At 51.9% G+C, this 12,316-nt stretch overlaps 1 protein-coding gene across 1 annotated transcript in view; it reads left to right on the forward strand.

Moving 5' to 3' along the window:
- Nucleotides 1-10,040, forward strand: part of SFT2D2 (SFT2 domain containing 2) — a gene marked incomplete at its 5' end in the record, with an annotated part of 14,270 nt that extends 4,230 nt beyond the window's left edge. Inside the window, 4 exons of the mRNA XM_005880544.2 lie at nucleotides 968-1,003; nucleotides 1,089-1,147; nucleotides 3,637-3,666; nucleotides 5,186-10,040. Coding sequence (XP_005880606.1) covers nucleotides 968-1,003; nucleotides 1,089-1,147; nucleotides 3,637-3,666; nucleotides 5,186-5,225 — 165 coding nt within the window. The remainder of the gene's footprint in view (nucleotides 1-967; nucleotides 1,004-1,088; nucleotides 1,148-3,636; nucleotides 3,667-5,185) is intronic.
- Nucleotides 10,041-12,316: the final 2,276 nt, after the last annotated feature.

Raw genomic sequence — 12,316 nt, forward strand, 5'->3', positions numbered from 1 at the left:
GGGGGGGGCGGCTTTCATCGTCCTGTGACTTTGGGGTCATGTTTGTTTCCACGGGTCGTCCTCGCGGCCATCGCCCTGTTCCCTGTCCGTTAACCCAGAATGCCTGTCATTTCTTTGGCCCGTTCGCTTCCACGCGACCATCAAAATCACCCCAGACCACACACACTGTCCATTACAGTCGTGTAACCTTGGGAGCTTGGCAGCAAACTTTTACTGTTGGATTCGTTTGTGTTACTTGCCTTTGTTCAGATACGTAAGTTTTCTAAGGCCATGCCCACGTTTGCTGTTCATTTCGTGTCCCTTCAGAGCACTGGGCCCAGTGCTGGACACAAAGGAAATACTTAGACTTATTTCTTTGGAAGTTACTGTTACGGAAGGAGGCGGTGACAGGCGTGATGGCCGCTCTAGCACCTGTCGTCCTAGGCCTGTTGGGGGATGGAGGTGGCCTGGACAGGGGTCTTGTAGAAAGAACTTTCTAAGAAGGGACCTAGAGAAAGTGTTAGGTGACAAGGACACAGATACCCGACTCGTCGCCTGTGAGCGCGGCGTCTCGTGTTAACCTCTGTCCTCGCGTGGCTCTTCCACTCTCAAGACTGACGTTTGGCAGGAGTTAGGATACAGGGACGTGTGAAGCCTGCTTTTCAGTTTGAGTGGAAAGACGGATGGGACTAGGAATGTGATTTCTGTTTGCTGGGCAGAGATTTTGGGGAAATTAGAAAAGGAGCCTTCTCTTTTTAATCTACTGGGAACCTTATTGGCGATTTTAACTTTTCTGCTAAACGTGGGTGCTCAGGCGGTGAAATGCTTTGAAATGAAGGATGCGTTTGCTGCCGTGCCCCTCATGGGGTCTGAATACTGCAGCTTGGTCAATATTGGTGTAAGTTCGCCAAGAATAAGTCTTTATGGTTTTCCCCTATGTTGTCATTGTCGTTGTAGTAACTCAGCATTGTTTCCTTTCTCTCTCCAGTTGTGTTTCACGCTCACCCTGTGTTCTGCCTTTTGGGTAAGTTTGTATTTGCATTCCCCTGAATCCTTCTGGTTTATGCGCTCGGCACCCCTGTTCACGGAACCTATCGTTTTCCTTTCAGTGGCACAACAAGGGGCTCGCCCTCATCTTCTGCATTTTGCAGTCTTTGGCCCTGACGTGGTGAGTAACCTTTTCGCTAGCAGTCCCTGCCCAGGGCCTGGGATGAATCCGCAGAGCGACACACTCCGCGTGCTGCGGGAGGAGGGCCGGGGGAGCACAGAGCCTTCTCCGCAATGGGGGGCCAGCGGCAGGAGTGGCCCGGGGAGGCCGTTGGAACGCGGCCTGTTTGCTGGGCTCATGCTTGATTTGGAGATGTTACTGTTACTAACCCCTCTCGTCCAGTAAGAGCAGGGGTGATGAAGTCTGACAAGAGCTGGTAAAAATAGTCTGTGAGTCAAAAAGACATCAAAGAGGAAGGAAAGTGGTAAGAAAAATAATGAGCATTGCATTTGGGATGGGATGACTCATTGAACAGAAGGACGAAGAGGGAGCTGTCAGCAGGAGACGAGGAGCGCCACTGACGGGCAACCACGTGGCTGTGGGCGGTTTCAGCATCCGCACCGGAGGCCTGGGGGCACGGCCCGGGGACTGGGACTCGGGCCAAGTCCACTGGAAGGGCTGCTGGAGATGCGGTTACCTGAACGCACCGTGGGCTGTGGGTTCAGGGCCCGTTCAGTCTGGTCCAGCATCAAAGAGAGGGTGGGTGGGGGTGGCATGTGTGGCGTCTGTAGCTTCTGACGTTTCTAAGATCCGCTCGAGGCTTACCAGGGGCTGATACTTGCCGGACAGGTCAGTGCAGGGGCGACTGATCTACTTTGGGAGAAAAGTTTTGCTCTGATGCAAAGACTAGAGGACTGTGCAGTGTTTGAGTGTCCAGGGGTCAGCCACACTCTGGTTTGGTGGCGTGGACCTTGAGACTGCAAGCTTAGCACCATCCCTCCTGTGGGCAGTTTTGGACTTGTGGATGAATGTATTTTCACGATCCTGTGGGGAGTCACAGGTAGACAGGCCTGGTGAGTGTAGGTGGGGAGGAGAATGCTGGCCCCATTTTGACGTGACGCATGTTTTGTAGCAGGCGCTGGAGGCCTGGTGTGACCGCTTATGTTTGTTTTCTGGGGCCAGAAATGTGTACCCACATACATATGTCTTTCTTATATAGTCGTCCCCCTTATCCGTGGGGGACATGTTTGTTCCAAGACCCCCATGGATGCCTGAAACCAGGGATAGTACCAAACTCCATACAGTATATACTAGGCCTTTTTCTACACATACCCACCTGTGACAAAGTGTAATCGGTAAATCAGGCACAGCAAGTGGTTAACAACATAACTAATAAAATAGAACAACACACAGTTCATTATAATAAAAGTTATGTGAATGTGGTCTCTCTCTCTCTCTCTGTGGGTACAAAATACCACACTGCAGTGCCCAGCCTTCACGTGAAGCCCTGAGGTGGTAAAGTGCCTTAAGTTGGGGCCTGCCCCACTCTTCACCTACAGGAAGCACTGCCCGGCTTCCCTGGGGCAGACCCGACTCGCAGCGTCGCTGCTCTGGCACTCCGGGGCCGTCAGTGAAGTAAGGGGACCCGAACACCAGCCCCGCGGCTCCAATGGTTGAGCTGGTAACTAAGTGGCTGTCGGGCGGAAGCGTGGAGGCGCTGACAGTGTGAGGAGTCACGTCCCGAGCCGGACAGCGTGAGATTTCATCACGGACTCAACACAATTTAAAACTCAATTATTTCTGGAATTTTCCATTTAGTATTTTTGGACCACAGTTGACCATGGGTAAACTGACACCATGGAAAGCGAAACTTTGGATACGGCGGAGGAGAGGGGGGCGGGGAGAGACGGCTGTAGACTGCTTCTAAAGCCAGTTTTCAGAGGTCCTGCGGCCCTGTGGGCTGAGGCGCCATCCCCGCTGCACTGACGTTCTCTGACGGTTTGCTTTTCCTAGGGGTCTCCAGGCCTTCCTCAGGGCGGCGGGCACGGCTCCCTGCCGGGCAGGGGGTTGAGCTGCCTGGGGCCACCAGGTGTCTTTGGACTTGGGTTTGAAGAATCAGAGCTTGTTTATAGTTTCATCCATAGAGTAGTTGGTACTGGGTTTTATTTTTTTCTGTTCTTTCTTGTTTCAAAAGTAATTGGAGCAGAGCAGACAATTTCTTCCAATGGTGGAAGCGGTGTTCTGTTGCGGATTTATGAAATACAAGAGGATAGTGGGTCTGGGGCTTGTTTGGCATTCTCTCCGGACAGGGCTGTGTGCCATCGGGATTTCTGGACCTGCCTGTTAGAGGCGACCCTGCTGGCTCAGCTGGTCAATGGGTCACCCGCGAGCCTGAGGTCACAGGGCTTGTCTCCACCTGGGCGTGTTGCCCTCCTCCTTTGGACACAGATGACACGTCCCCCCCCCCAGTATACGGTGGCATAGCGTGTGTGCACGTATGTGCGCGTGCGCGCGCGCGCGCGTGTGTGTGTGTGTGTGTGTGCACGCGCACCCTTCACCCCGAGGGTCCCATAAGTCACTGCAGAAGCTCTTACAGCCCGGAAGCCTGTCCCGCTGTAATCGTCTGCGCCCTTCATTTAATTTGATCTTCTGTTTGTTTCTCCTTGTAGGTATAGCCTTTCCTACATACCATTCGCAAGGTAAGACGGGCTGTATGCGGGTGTAACATCTGTCGCTGGGGGATGTTGATGTGTGTGCATGGGACTGTTAGTATGGACTGTTTTCAGAGATTGCTTGTTCTTTTATCTTTCCTAAGCCCTTTGAGACCAGCAGGCAGGTGTTACATACCTGTTTATAGATGAGTAAGCTAAGGTCACCCCCGCCCCCATACAGGCAGTGATGGGCATCGACCCAGGCCGCCTGCACGTTCTGTGTGATCGGTCGTGTCTGTGCACGTGCCCACCATTAACCGGTAGCTTTGAGATTTTCTCAAAGGTGGGTACCACTTCCATGTCCCAGAGCCAGAGGTGGAGGGAGGGAAGCTCGTGCTGTCTTCCTGCAGCATCTCACGGGACGATTCAGGGAGGAGCCTGTACAGGGAAGGCAGCAGGGCCGGGGCTCCTGTGAGCAGCCCGCTGACCCTCCGGCCTCAGGGCTCATTGACGACTAGAGCGGGTCGGCCCTTCCACCTCTAAGTTCTGGCTCCAAACCTCCTTACATTGGCACCGTCCGTGGTCTTTGCCTCTGACTCTGTTCTCATGTCACCATTTAATTTACGTTCCTCTCTTGTTAACCAACATGTGTTTCCTAAGCTGTGCCGAGAAAAAGAAAAACGGTGTGTGAGCAGGGGGAGCAGGCTTACGTCTGACGCCCCCAGGTCTGTTGCCGACGGTGATGTGGACGCTGGGAGTGATTGGACAAGAACTTAGAAGCCCTGGCGTTCACGGGGGCCGGTGGCTTTGTGAAGGGCTCCAGCCTTCCAGACCCCTAATGTGACGTGCGGATGAGCTTCCGTGAGGGGCCCTTTCTCACCCAGAGCACCTCCTGGGGCCACAGGCAGAGCAGAGCTTAGAAATGTTCTAGCATCATCTGGCTGTTCAAGCGCATGGGAGTGCACTCCCTCACCGCCCTGCAGCGGGCTCCCAGGGCCGGGGCACAGGTGCAGCTGGGAGCGGGCGGGCTGGGGAAGCCCGAGCCCACGTGGCCGAGTAGGGCAGCGGTTGGTTGCTATCTGCCCGTGCCGGCTCGCACTGCGTTCCCAGGAGAGTCGGTGAGCTCCGGCTTAGGGTGCCCTGTGCTAGGAGCTCCCGGCGGATGTCCCTTGGCGCATCGGCTGCTTGCTTAGAATGAAGGACCCCCGAGCGGCTGCATTCTGTGATTCTGGTTGCTAGAAAGTGCACCTTCCTGGTGCGTCCCTTGGTTCCTGATGGTCTCTACCTCCTTCCTATCTTTTCCTTTGATCGTCATGATCGCTGGCTGTCATTTAGCAAATTCCTACTCCATTCAACGCCCTCATTCCCACCGCTGGTCAGGAGCGTGAGTGGGGACACCCCTTTTCACAGATGAGACATTTGCAACTCAAACAAGGCAGGCGACCTGCCTGGGGGTCTGACCCCACAGTCTGGGTGCTTGCTGCTCTGCAAGGTGCTACTCTGGGTGCCAGGAAATGGCAGGAGCCGGGTGACCATCTCCCATTGACCCCTGTGTTTTTCCTCCCAGGGACGCTGTGAAGAAGTGCTTTTCTGCGTGTCTGGAGTAACGGACGGCCGGTTCCGCAAAGCTTTGGGCGGCCCTTCGGAAGGAAGCTGGCGGACACTTTGTAAATACCTTCGAACCTCTCGCTCACGGAACCTGCCTTTCCTCCTGCGGCAGCGGGTTCCCGCGACCTGAACGTGTATGGACGCTCTGGGAGGCAGCGCTGTGTCCCCAGCCCCAGTGTCTAGCACAGCAGGAGGGGTGGGCATGTGCCTTCCGGGAGGACTCTTCCTCACACCCTCCTGAACTCTCTGAATTCTCATAAACGAACACCAAGAGCAGCCGCGGGAGCCAGGATTGCCGGCTGGTGAGGCAGCTCCTCCCCCCACCCCCCCGCCAGGGACGCAGGGTGCGGCGGCCAGGGACAGCGTTGGGGCCACAGGGGCTTTATAGACTTGTCCCTCAGCTCGGGGACCATCACCCAGGCCCCACACAGTGTGTGCATGCTTGTTCTCCGGGTCTGGGACCCCGTGACTGCCAGCCGCCCTGGCCGCTGTGCCCCTGCAGAGCAAGTGGGGGGGAAGGGGGAGGGCAGGGAAGAAGCCCTCTGGTGACAGCGGTCTTTCTGAATCTGAACATCAGCCCTTGCAGATTCCGCCCGGCTGGGATGGGTCTGTAACATCAGCGCACACCCTTTTCTCTTGGGTTTTCTAGCTTATTTTCCTCACGACCTCCTGGAACTAGTTCGAGAACAAAGCCCCCGAGAAAACACTGCTTTTCCTTTGGGACGAGAGCCGACAGGAGGGGAACGTGTTTGCTGTTCTCTGTATTTTTTCTTCATTCATTTCCGTTCTGGAGTGGAGCCAGGGGGGAGAGGGTGGGAAGACAGCCCCAGGGGCCCTGACCTCCAGGCATTCCCAGCGTTGGAGACGCTGGAGAAGGCGGCCCGTGGGCTGCAGGCAGGCCCAGCTCAGCCGGATGTCCACCCCCACGTGCTCGCGTGTCCCTGGTCTTGTCTGGTCCTCACAAGCCTCGTTGCTGAGCAGTTGAGGAAACCGAGGGTCAGAGAGGTTGCCAGTTCTACCCAAAGCTACGGCTGGTGGCAGAGCCGAGCCCGAGCGGGTGCCCAGCCTCAGCCCCTCTCCGGACCCCGTGTTTCCCGGGGTGGCCCTGGGGTGCGCCAGTGCCTGGGTCCCTGCTTCCCTCCGCGCCTGTGACCTCTTGGTCCTGATCTCCGTCACTGCCGTGTCTCCGGTCCTGTCCCCTTTGGGAGGCGCCCTGACCGGTGGCCTCTCTGTTCTCTGTGTGTCCTTGAGCCCGTTGCCGCCTGACCATCAGAATGTCCTGTCTGGGCCGCCAGAGTTCTTGGCATTGAAGGACCTCCACCGGGCCTTTCTGTCCTTGCCCAGCTCCAGCCGCCCACTTGGGCTCGCGCTCGCACCTCCACCCCGAGGTGGTCCCCTGGCTGGGGCTGTTGCCGGACCCTCTGCCGCTGCGACCCAGACCGGCCAGCCTTTCCTTTTGTGCTGGGAGGTCTGAGTGGGCCTGGCGAGGCTGCGGTCCCTCACCCGCTTTCAGCCGGTCCTCTTGGAGAGTCCAGGTCTTGGAGGGCACTGCACTGCCTTTAAGATGCACCAGGGTGTGTAGATGGTGGTGAACTGGGCTTTGAGGTCAGATCCGTCTGGGTGTGAGTGCGGCTCTGCCACATGCCGTGTTGAACAAGTCACCTAACCTCTGGCCCTCAGATCGCTCATGTTTAACCAACGGGAGTAAGTAATCCGCACCGGCTGTGGCAGGAGAGGGCCCTGCATGGTGGTGGGGTCGCAGTAAACGAGGTAACGTTATTTAACCCCAGAAATCGCCGTTGGCCGCGGAAGGTGACAGGTGCATGTCTCTGGCCGTTAACTTTTCTAAAAGCAGTGCCCTGGTACAACATGTCTGCACGGTAGGTCTTGCCAGGCGTGCTGTCATTTAATATCCACAGCAACTCGCTTGTGGTGGTCTCGTCTCCATTGTTCAAGGGGAGCGGCCTCAGGGGTCTGTGCGGGTCCCACCAGGAGGGGGCCCAAGGCTCTTGCAGAAAAGCTGCTTTGCCCTGACTCTGGCCAGTTTGCTCCAACTTCTCCAGTCAGGACACGTGGGCAGCGCGGGCGTGAGCCTGCCTTCCAGGACCTTCCAGAAGCCTGTTTCTCCTGCTGCTGCCCGTGCTTTGTTTGCTTCAGACTTGTTTTTGTGGGAGGAGGACATCCATTTCAAATCTGCTGAACACCGTTACCAAGCAACTGCTGGTTTACAGCAACCTCGTGGGTGGCAGAGACGGGGAGTGGGGAATTGGGGTTTCGGACCCGGGGCTGTCGGGGTCGTCCTGCTCCCCTGCCTTGCATGCTCACCGCTGTGGGGAGAGACCACTGCATTTTGGGAGTGGAGGGAACCACTGAGGTGACACCTGCAGACGGGATGCGCTCACCTGAGGTCACAGTTCAGCTGTGGGCAGCAGGACCCCCGCCCCTTCCTCCATGGCCCTGCTCCCTGAGGCCGCTGTGCTGGGAGGTTGGGAGCAGCTGGCCAGCAAGCTCCTGGCCTCTCCACGCCCCTCAGAGCCTGCCTCCCACCTCCTGTCTCCCTCTCAAAGACGGTTCCCTCTGCCTCTAGTCTCGGCTCCTCGGTGTGGCTGTGCCCCGGCCACCGCTGCCCAGGCCCGCTGGCTCCTCGGCCCCCTCTCCCAGGCAGGTCGCCTCATCTCTGGGAAGAGCAAACTGCCCCCAGCTGAGCATTGTCACGGTGCTTACCAGTGCGAGGAGCTTCTGTCGCTGGTGGGGTGACTGTGGGCTGTTTACCCACTGACCCTCCCTCCCACCCCAGGCAGTGTGTGTTCTAAATGCAATGGAGAAGTGGGGCATACCTTAAAGTGAGGGGTGTGAGGGGTGTGGGCATGCTGCTCTGGCTGCGTCTGGCTTGGGGAGCGCCACAGGTGACAGCTGTTGCCGCGGGAGTGATGAAACCACGTGGAATGAGTTAGGAACGGCTGCAGTGCTGTGGCCGGGGACCCCTCTGTGGGGCAGCCTGGCCAGCCCTCTCCCCTCAGATCACTGCTGCACAGCAAGTCAGTGTGCAGGCTCATAGAGCCACGTGGCTAGATTGCTGATACAGTTTTGACTTTAAAACCCAAGTATTTTTTGATGTACGATGTGCAGTAGTTTCTTTGCAGATATTATTTTTTAAAAAGCTAACAGACCTCCCTCAGAAGTTAAATGCAGATTTATATCCGTGTGTCTCTTGATAAGACATTAACAGAAGAATTTAGATCTAGAAGTCCAGATCTTTTTGGAAGTCCTTACTTAAAACATTGGGAGGTTAAATTATGTGTTTAAAGTACCTTCTAACACAAAACTTGATGAAATTCTGAGATCTTGAGGGTTTTATTTGAGTAAAGAGGGAAGGTGCTGTGCAAGGTATTTAATCGCAGTTCACTCAAGATACAGGGTGTCTAGTTCCCCTTTCGGCCGCTTTCCAGTTCTACTCCGATGCACGGGTGACCTCCGGCGTGCACTGGCACCGCTCCCGGAGCGCCCGCAGGCTCCTCGCTCCAGGGCCGGAGAGGCCCAGGAGGCCAGTGGGGGCAGCAGAGCCCGAGTACATGGACAGAACACAATTACCGCCCCCCTAGCAGGAGCTGGCCAGCTGATCAGGCTCAGAAATGCACGAAGCATCCTGTAGCTCAGACGAGCTACGAGCAGGGAAGAGGAGTCCATGGGACAGGAGGGATCGGCTCTTTGAAGCCAAAGGTTGGTCCATAGCATTGTGACCAGCGATTTCAGCCTTTTCATCGCGTGGCACAAACTAACTGCTAAAATTCTGCGGCACGCCAAAAAGCATGTTTTTTGACAATTTGACAAAAAAAAAAGGATAGGTGTAATTTTGGTTCATTCCAACTGGATGACTGTTTTTGGTTGTTGTCATTTTTATTTGGCGATCTAAGGGAGAAGAGGTCAGTGTCTGAGCTAAACAGTCAGGTATTGCACGTTTTAAAGTTCTTTTGGCTCACTAGTTGAAAATCGGTGTAATAAACAATACTAGTGTGCGCGTTCATAGCAAACTAGTGTCACTACATCTAATAAACAAAACCAAGAAAATGTCACAGATAAACGCTCCCTGATGTGAACGGGCTGCCCACACTGAGCATCCTGCCTGGCGTCCTGGGACCATGCGGAAGAGCCTGGGCAGGTGCGGCCGCGGCCGGACATCCGTGCTGGCAGGAGGCAGTGAGGCTTACCGACCGAAAGTCTGGACGAACCTCGCGTTTGTGAAATGTCCTACAGGAGAATCACAGCTTACAGTTCATCTTGCCTTTCTGCTATGACACATGTTTACTTTGCCTTCCGTATATTTGCTTGACTTAGCCACTTAGAACAAGGAAAGGAAACACAAAAAAAACCCCCCTCTGAACTCATATTTTTTGCTGTGTTTGTAAATTGTGAAGGTGGGGGTGAGGATGTTCAGAAACCCATGGAAATTTCTGTGCCTTCAGAACATTGTGCCTGTTCAATATGATGAGCTTTTAAAACACTTTGTTAAAACGTGATTCCATTTTTGTAATTGTATAGTCAGCAGTTTTGAATGTTGCTGATTGCATCACTGAATTTTTTAATATCCAGAAATGTTTGTGTGCTCCTTTTCCTACCTTGAGCTATTTCATACAATAAAGATTATGCTCTTTTTACTAGCTCATTTCAGAGAGAAAGGATTTTGCTGGTATAAGCTATCCCCCCCCCCCCCAAAAAAAAGAATCACAAAACAATTCTTTTTTTGTTGTGCTTTCCCCCCCTTCTTTAATAAATGATAATGTTATGATCTTTAATAAAGCTAGTGTTGCCTCTTATTCTTGTTTGTATTTCCAGGAGTCACTACACCAAATGATGATTATTTGACTATAGGAAAGACCACACCTTTAATATGAATCCTTAGTGGGTAGCATATGTTGTAGTCACTTCCAGATGTTTGTTAAGCTGAATTGGTATGTGGCCCTCTCTTTCAAAGGCCTTAGGGATGGGTCTAAGGACAGTTTTGAAGGTGTTTGAAAGGTAAGGTGTTTTGGGGCTGTTCCTGCACCCCTAGCTTGTTTAGTCACATTGACTAACTAGGATTGTTAGATTCATTAGCATAAAGTTTATAATTTTTTAAAATTCTTTTCATGTCTATAGGATTTGTAGTGTCCCGTCTCTCATTGCAGAGACTGGTACTTTGCGTCTCTTCTCTTCGCCTGAGGTTTATGAATTTTATTGATTGTTTGAACAAGTATTTAACGAAGACGTGAATGGTTAACAAACATATCTAATATTGTGTTATTGTATGAAGATGAAAAACCAGATAAAATTCTAGACTTTAAAGATGCATTCTTAGGTGGTAAAATTAAAATGACAGGCAAAGAAGTTATTTGTATAAAGTTAGGATAGTGATGACTTCGGGAGGGATGGGAGGTTAATGATTGGGAAGGGACACTGTGCAGGCAGATCCTGGGTGCTGGTCATGTCCTATTTATTAAGTGGAATTTACATTTACAAGATGTTCACTCTGATAAATCCTTGCACTGTATGTTTTTGAAATGTCCTACATGTGCACTTTCGTGATGTATCTACATTATAAAAGGCCAGTGGCCATAACACTGGAATGACCAAATGACTGGTCACCAGGAGGTGCATTGATGGGTCTCGTGGCGCAGTGGGTCTGGGTCCTGCGGCGGTGTGGCGGGTCTGAGTCTCATGTGATTTCACGTGCTGGACCTCTAGTTTTACAGTAAAAAATACCCACTTTCATTTCATGATTGGTTATCTGTTTTTTATCTAATTGATTTATTTTCTTACCTTTATTATTTATTTTCTTATACTTACTTTGGGTTTAACTGATTCTTCTAGCTTTTTAAGGTGGGAGCTTAAATAATTGATTTTAGATCTTTCATCTTTTCTAATATAATACTATAAATTTCCCTCTAAGCACTGCTTTACTTGTACTTCACAAATTTTGATATGTTGTGTTTCGTTTAATTCAGTTTGAAATACTTTCTCATTTCCCTGTGATTTCTTCTTTGACCCATTGATTATTTGTAAGTGTATTTAACTTTCAAACACTTGGAGATTTTTCAAATATCTATTATTGATTTATAGTTTAATTCTTTTGTAGTCAGAGAACATACTCCAAATGATTTTAATCTTTTAACATTTATTGGGCCTTGTTTTATTATTGCTCAGCATATAGTCTATCTTGGTGGGTGTTCCAGGTGTATTTGAAAAGATTGTGTTTGTGTTGGGTGGAGTATTCTATAAATACCAATTATGTCAAATTGTCTCATAGTGTTGTTCAACTTCTAACCTTACTGATTTTGTCTACTTCTAGAAATTATAATTTGGGTTTAACTATTCATTCAATCAGTTGTTTACACTTTGCTTATTCTAAATCTTTTGAAAAATAAAACACACAAAGATATAAAATACAAACCAATAAAGAATGTACAGCTCAGTGATGGTATAACCACCACCCACATCAAGAAATAGAATGTTGCCAACACCTCGAAGTTGCCTTGTGCTCCTGTGCGATATTGCCTCCTGTGTCTCAGAGATCACCGCCATCCTGTGTGCAGCGTCCCTGCGCTAGTCTTCTTCAGAATGCCTTCCTTTTTCCGTTTTACTGAGCTTTAACTGACGTAGCCCTGTGTAAGTTTAAGGTATACAGTATAATGACTTACATATACTGCAAAACGATTACCACCATATGTTTTGTTAACCGATCATTTCATATAGATAGAAAAAAATGTGTTTTTTCCTCTCCCTGTGATGAGCTGGAAACGGTTCACGGAACCCCTGGGCCTCTGAACAGGGTCGGGATGAAACGGTTGGAGCCTTTCGCAGAGAAAAACCAGCCAGCGAAGGGCTAGCAGCGGACCCTGTAGTGATGGAGGGCATGGGAGTCAGGAGAACGCAAACCCAGGTTGGTGCCACCACACCGCTGAGTCCCAGAGCCGAGCAGCTTCGTGAAGATGGAAGGAGGCCCTTCAGCCTCACCTTGTAGAGCAGGGGCGTAACCACGACGTTTCTGTGCCGAGCGAGCCCATCGCTGGCTGGGGTGATGGCCGTGTCTGCTGCTGCCTCCACACCTGTCCCG

The sequence above is a fragment of the Myotis brandtii genome, unplaced genomic scaffold (assembly GCF_000412655.1).
Source record: "Myotis brandtii unplaced genomic scaffold, ASM41265v1 scaffold64, whole genome shotgun sequence".
Classification (NCBI taxonomy): domain Eukaryota; kingdom Metazoa; phylum Chordata; class Mammalia; order Chiroptera; family Vespertilionidae; genus Myotis; species Myotis brandtii.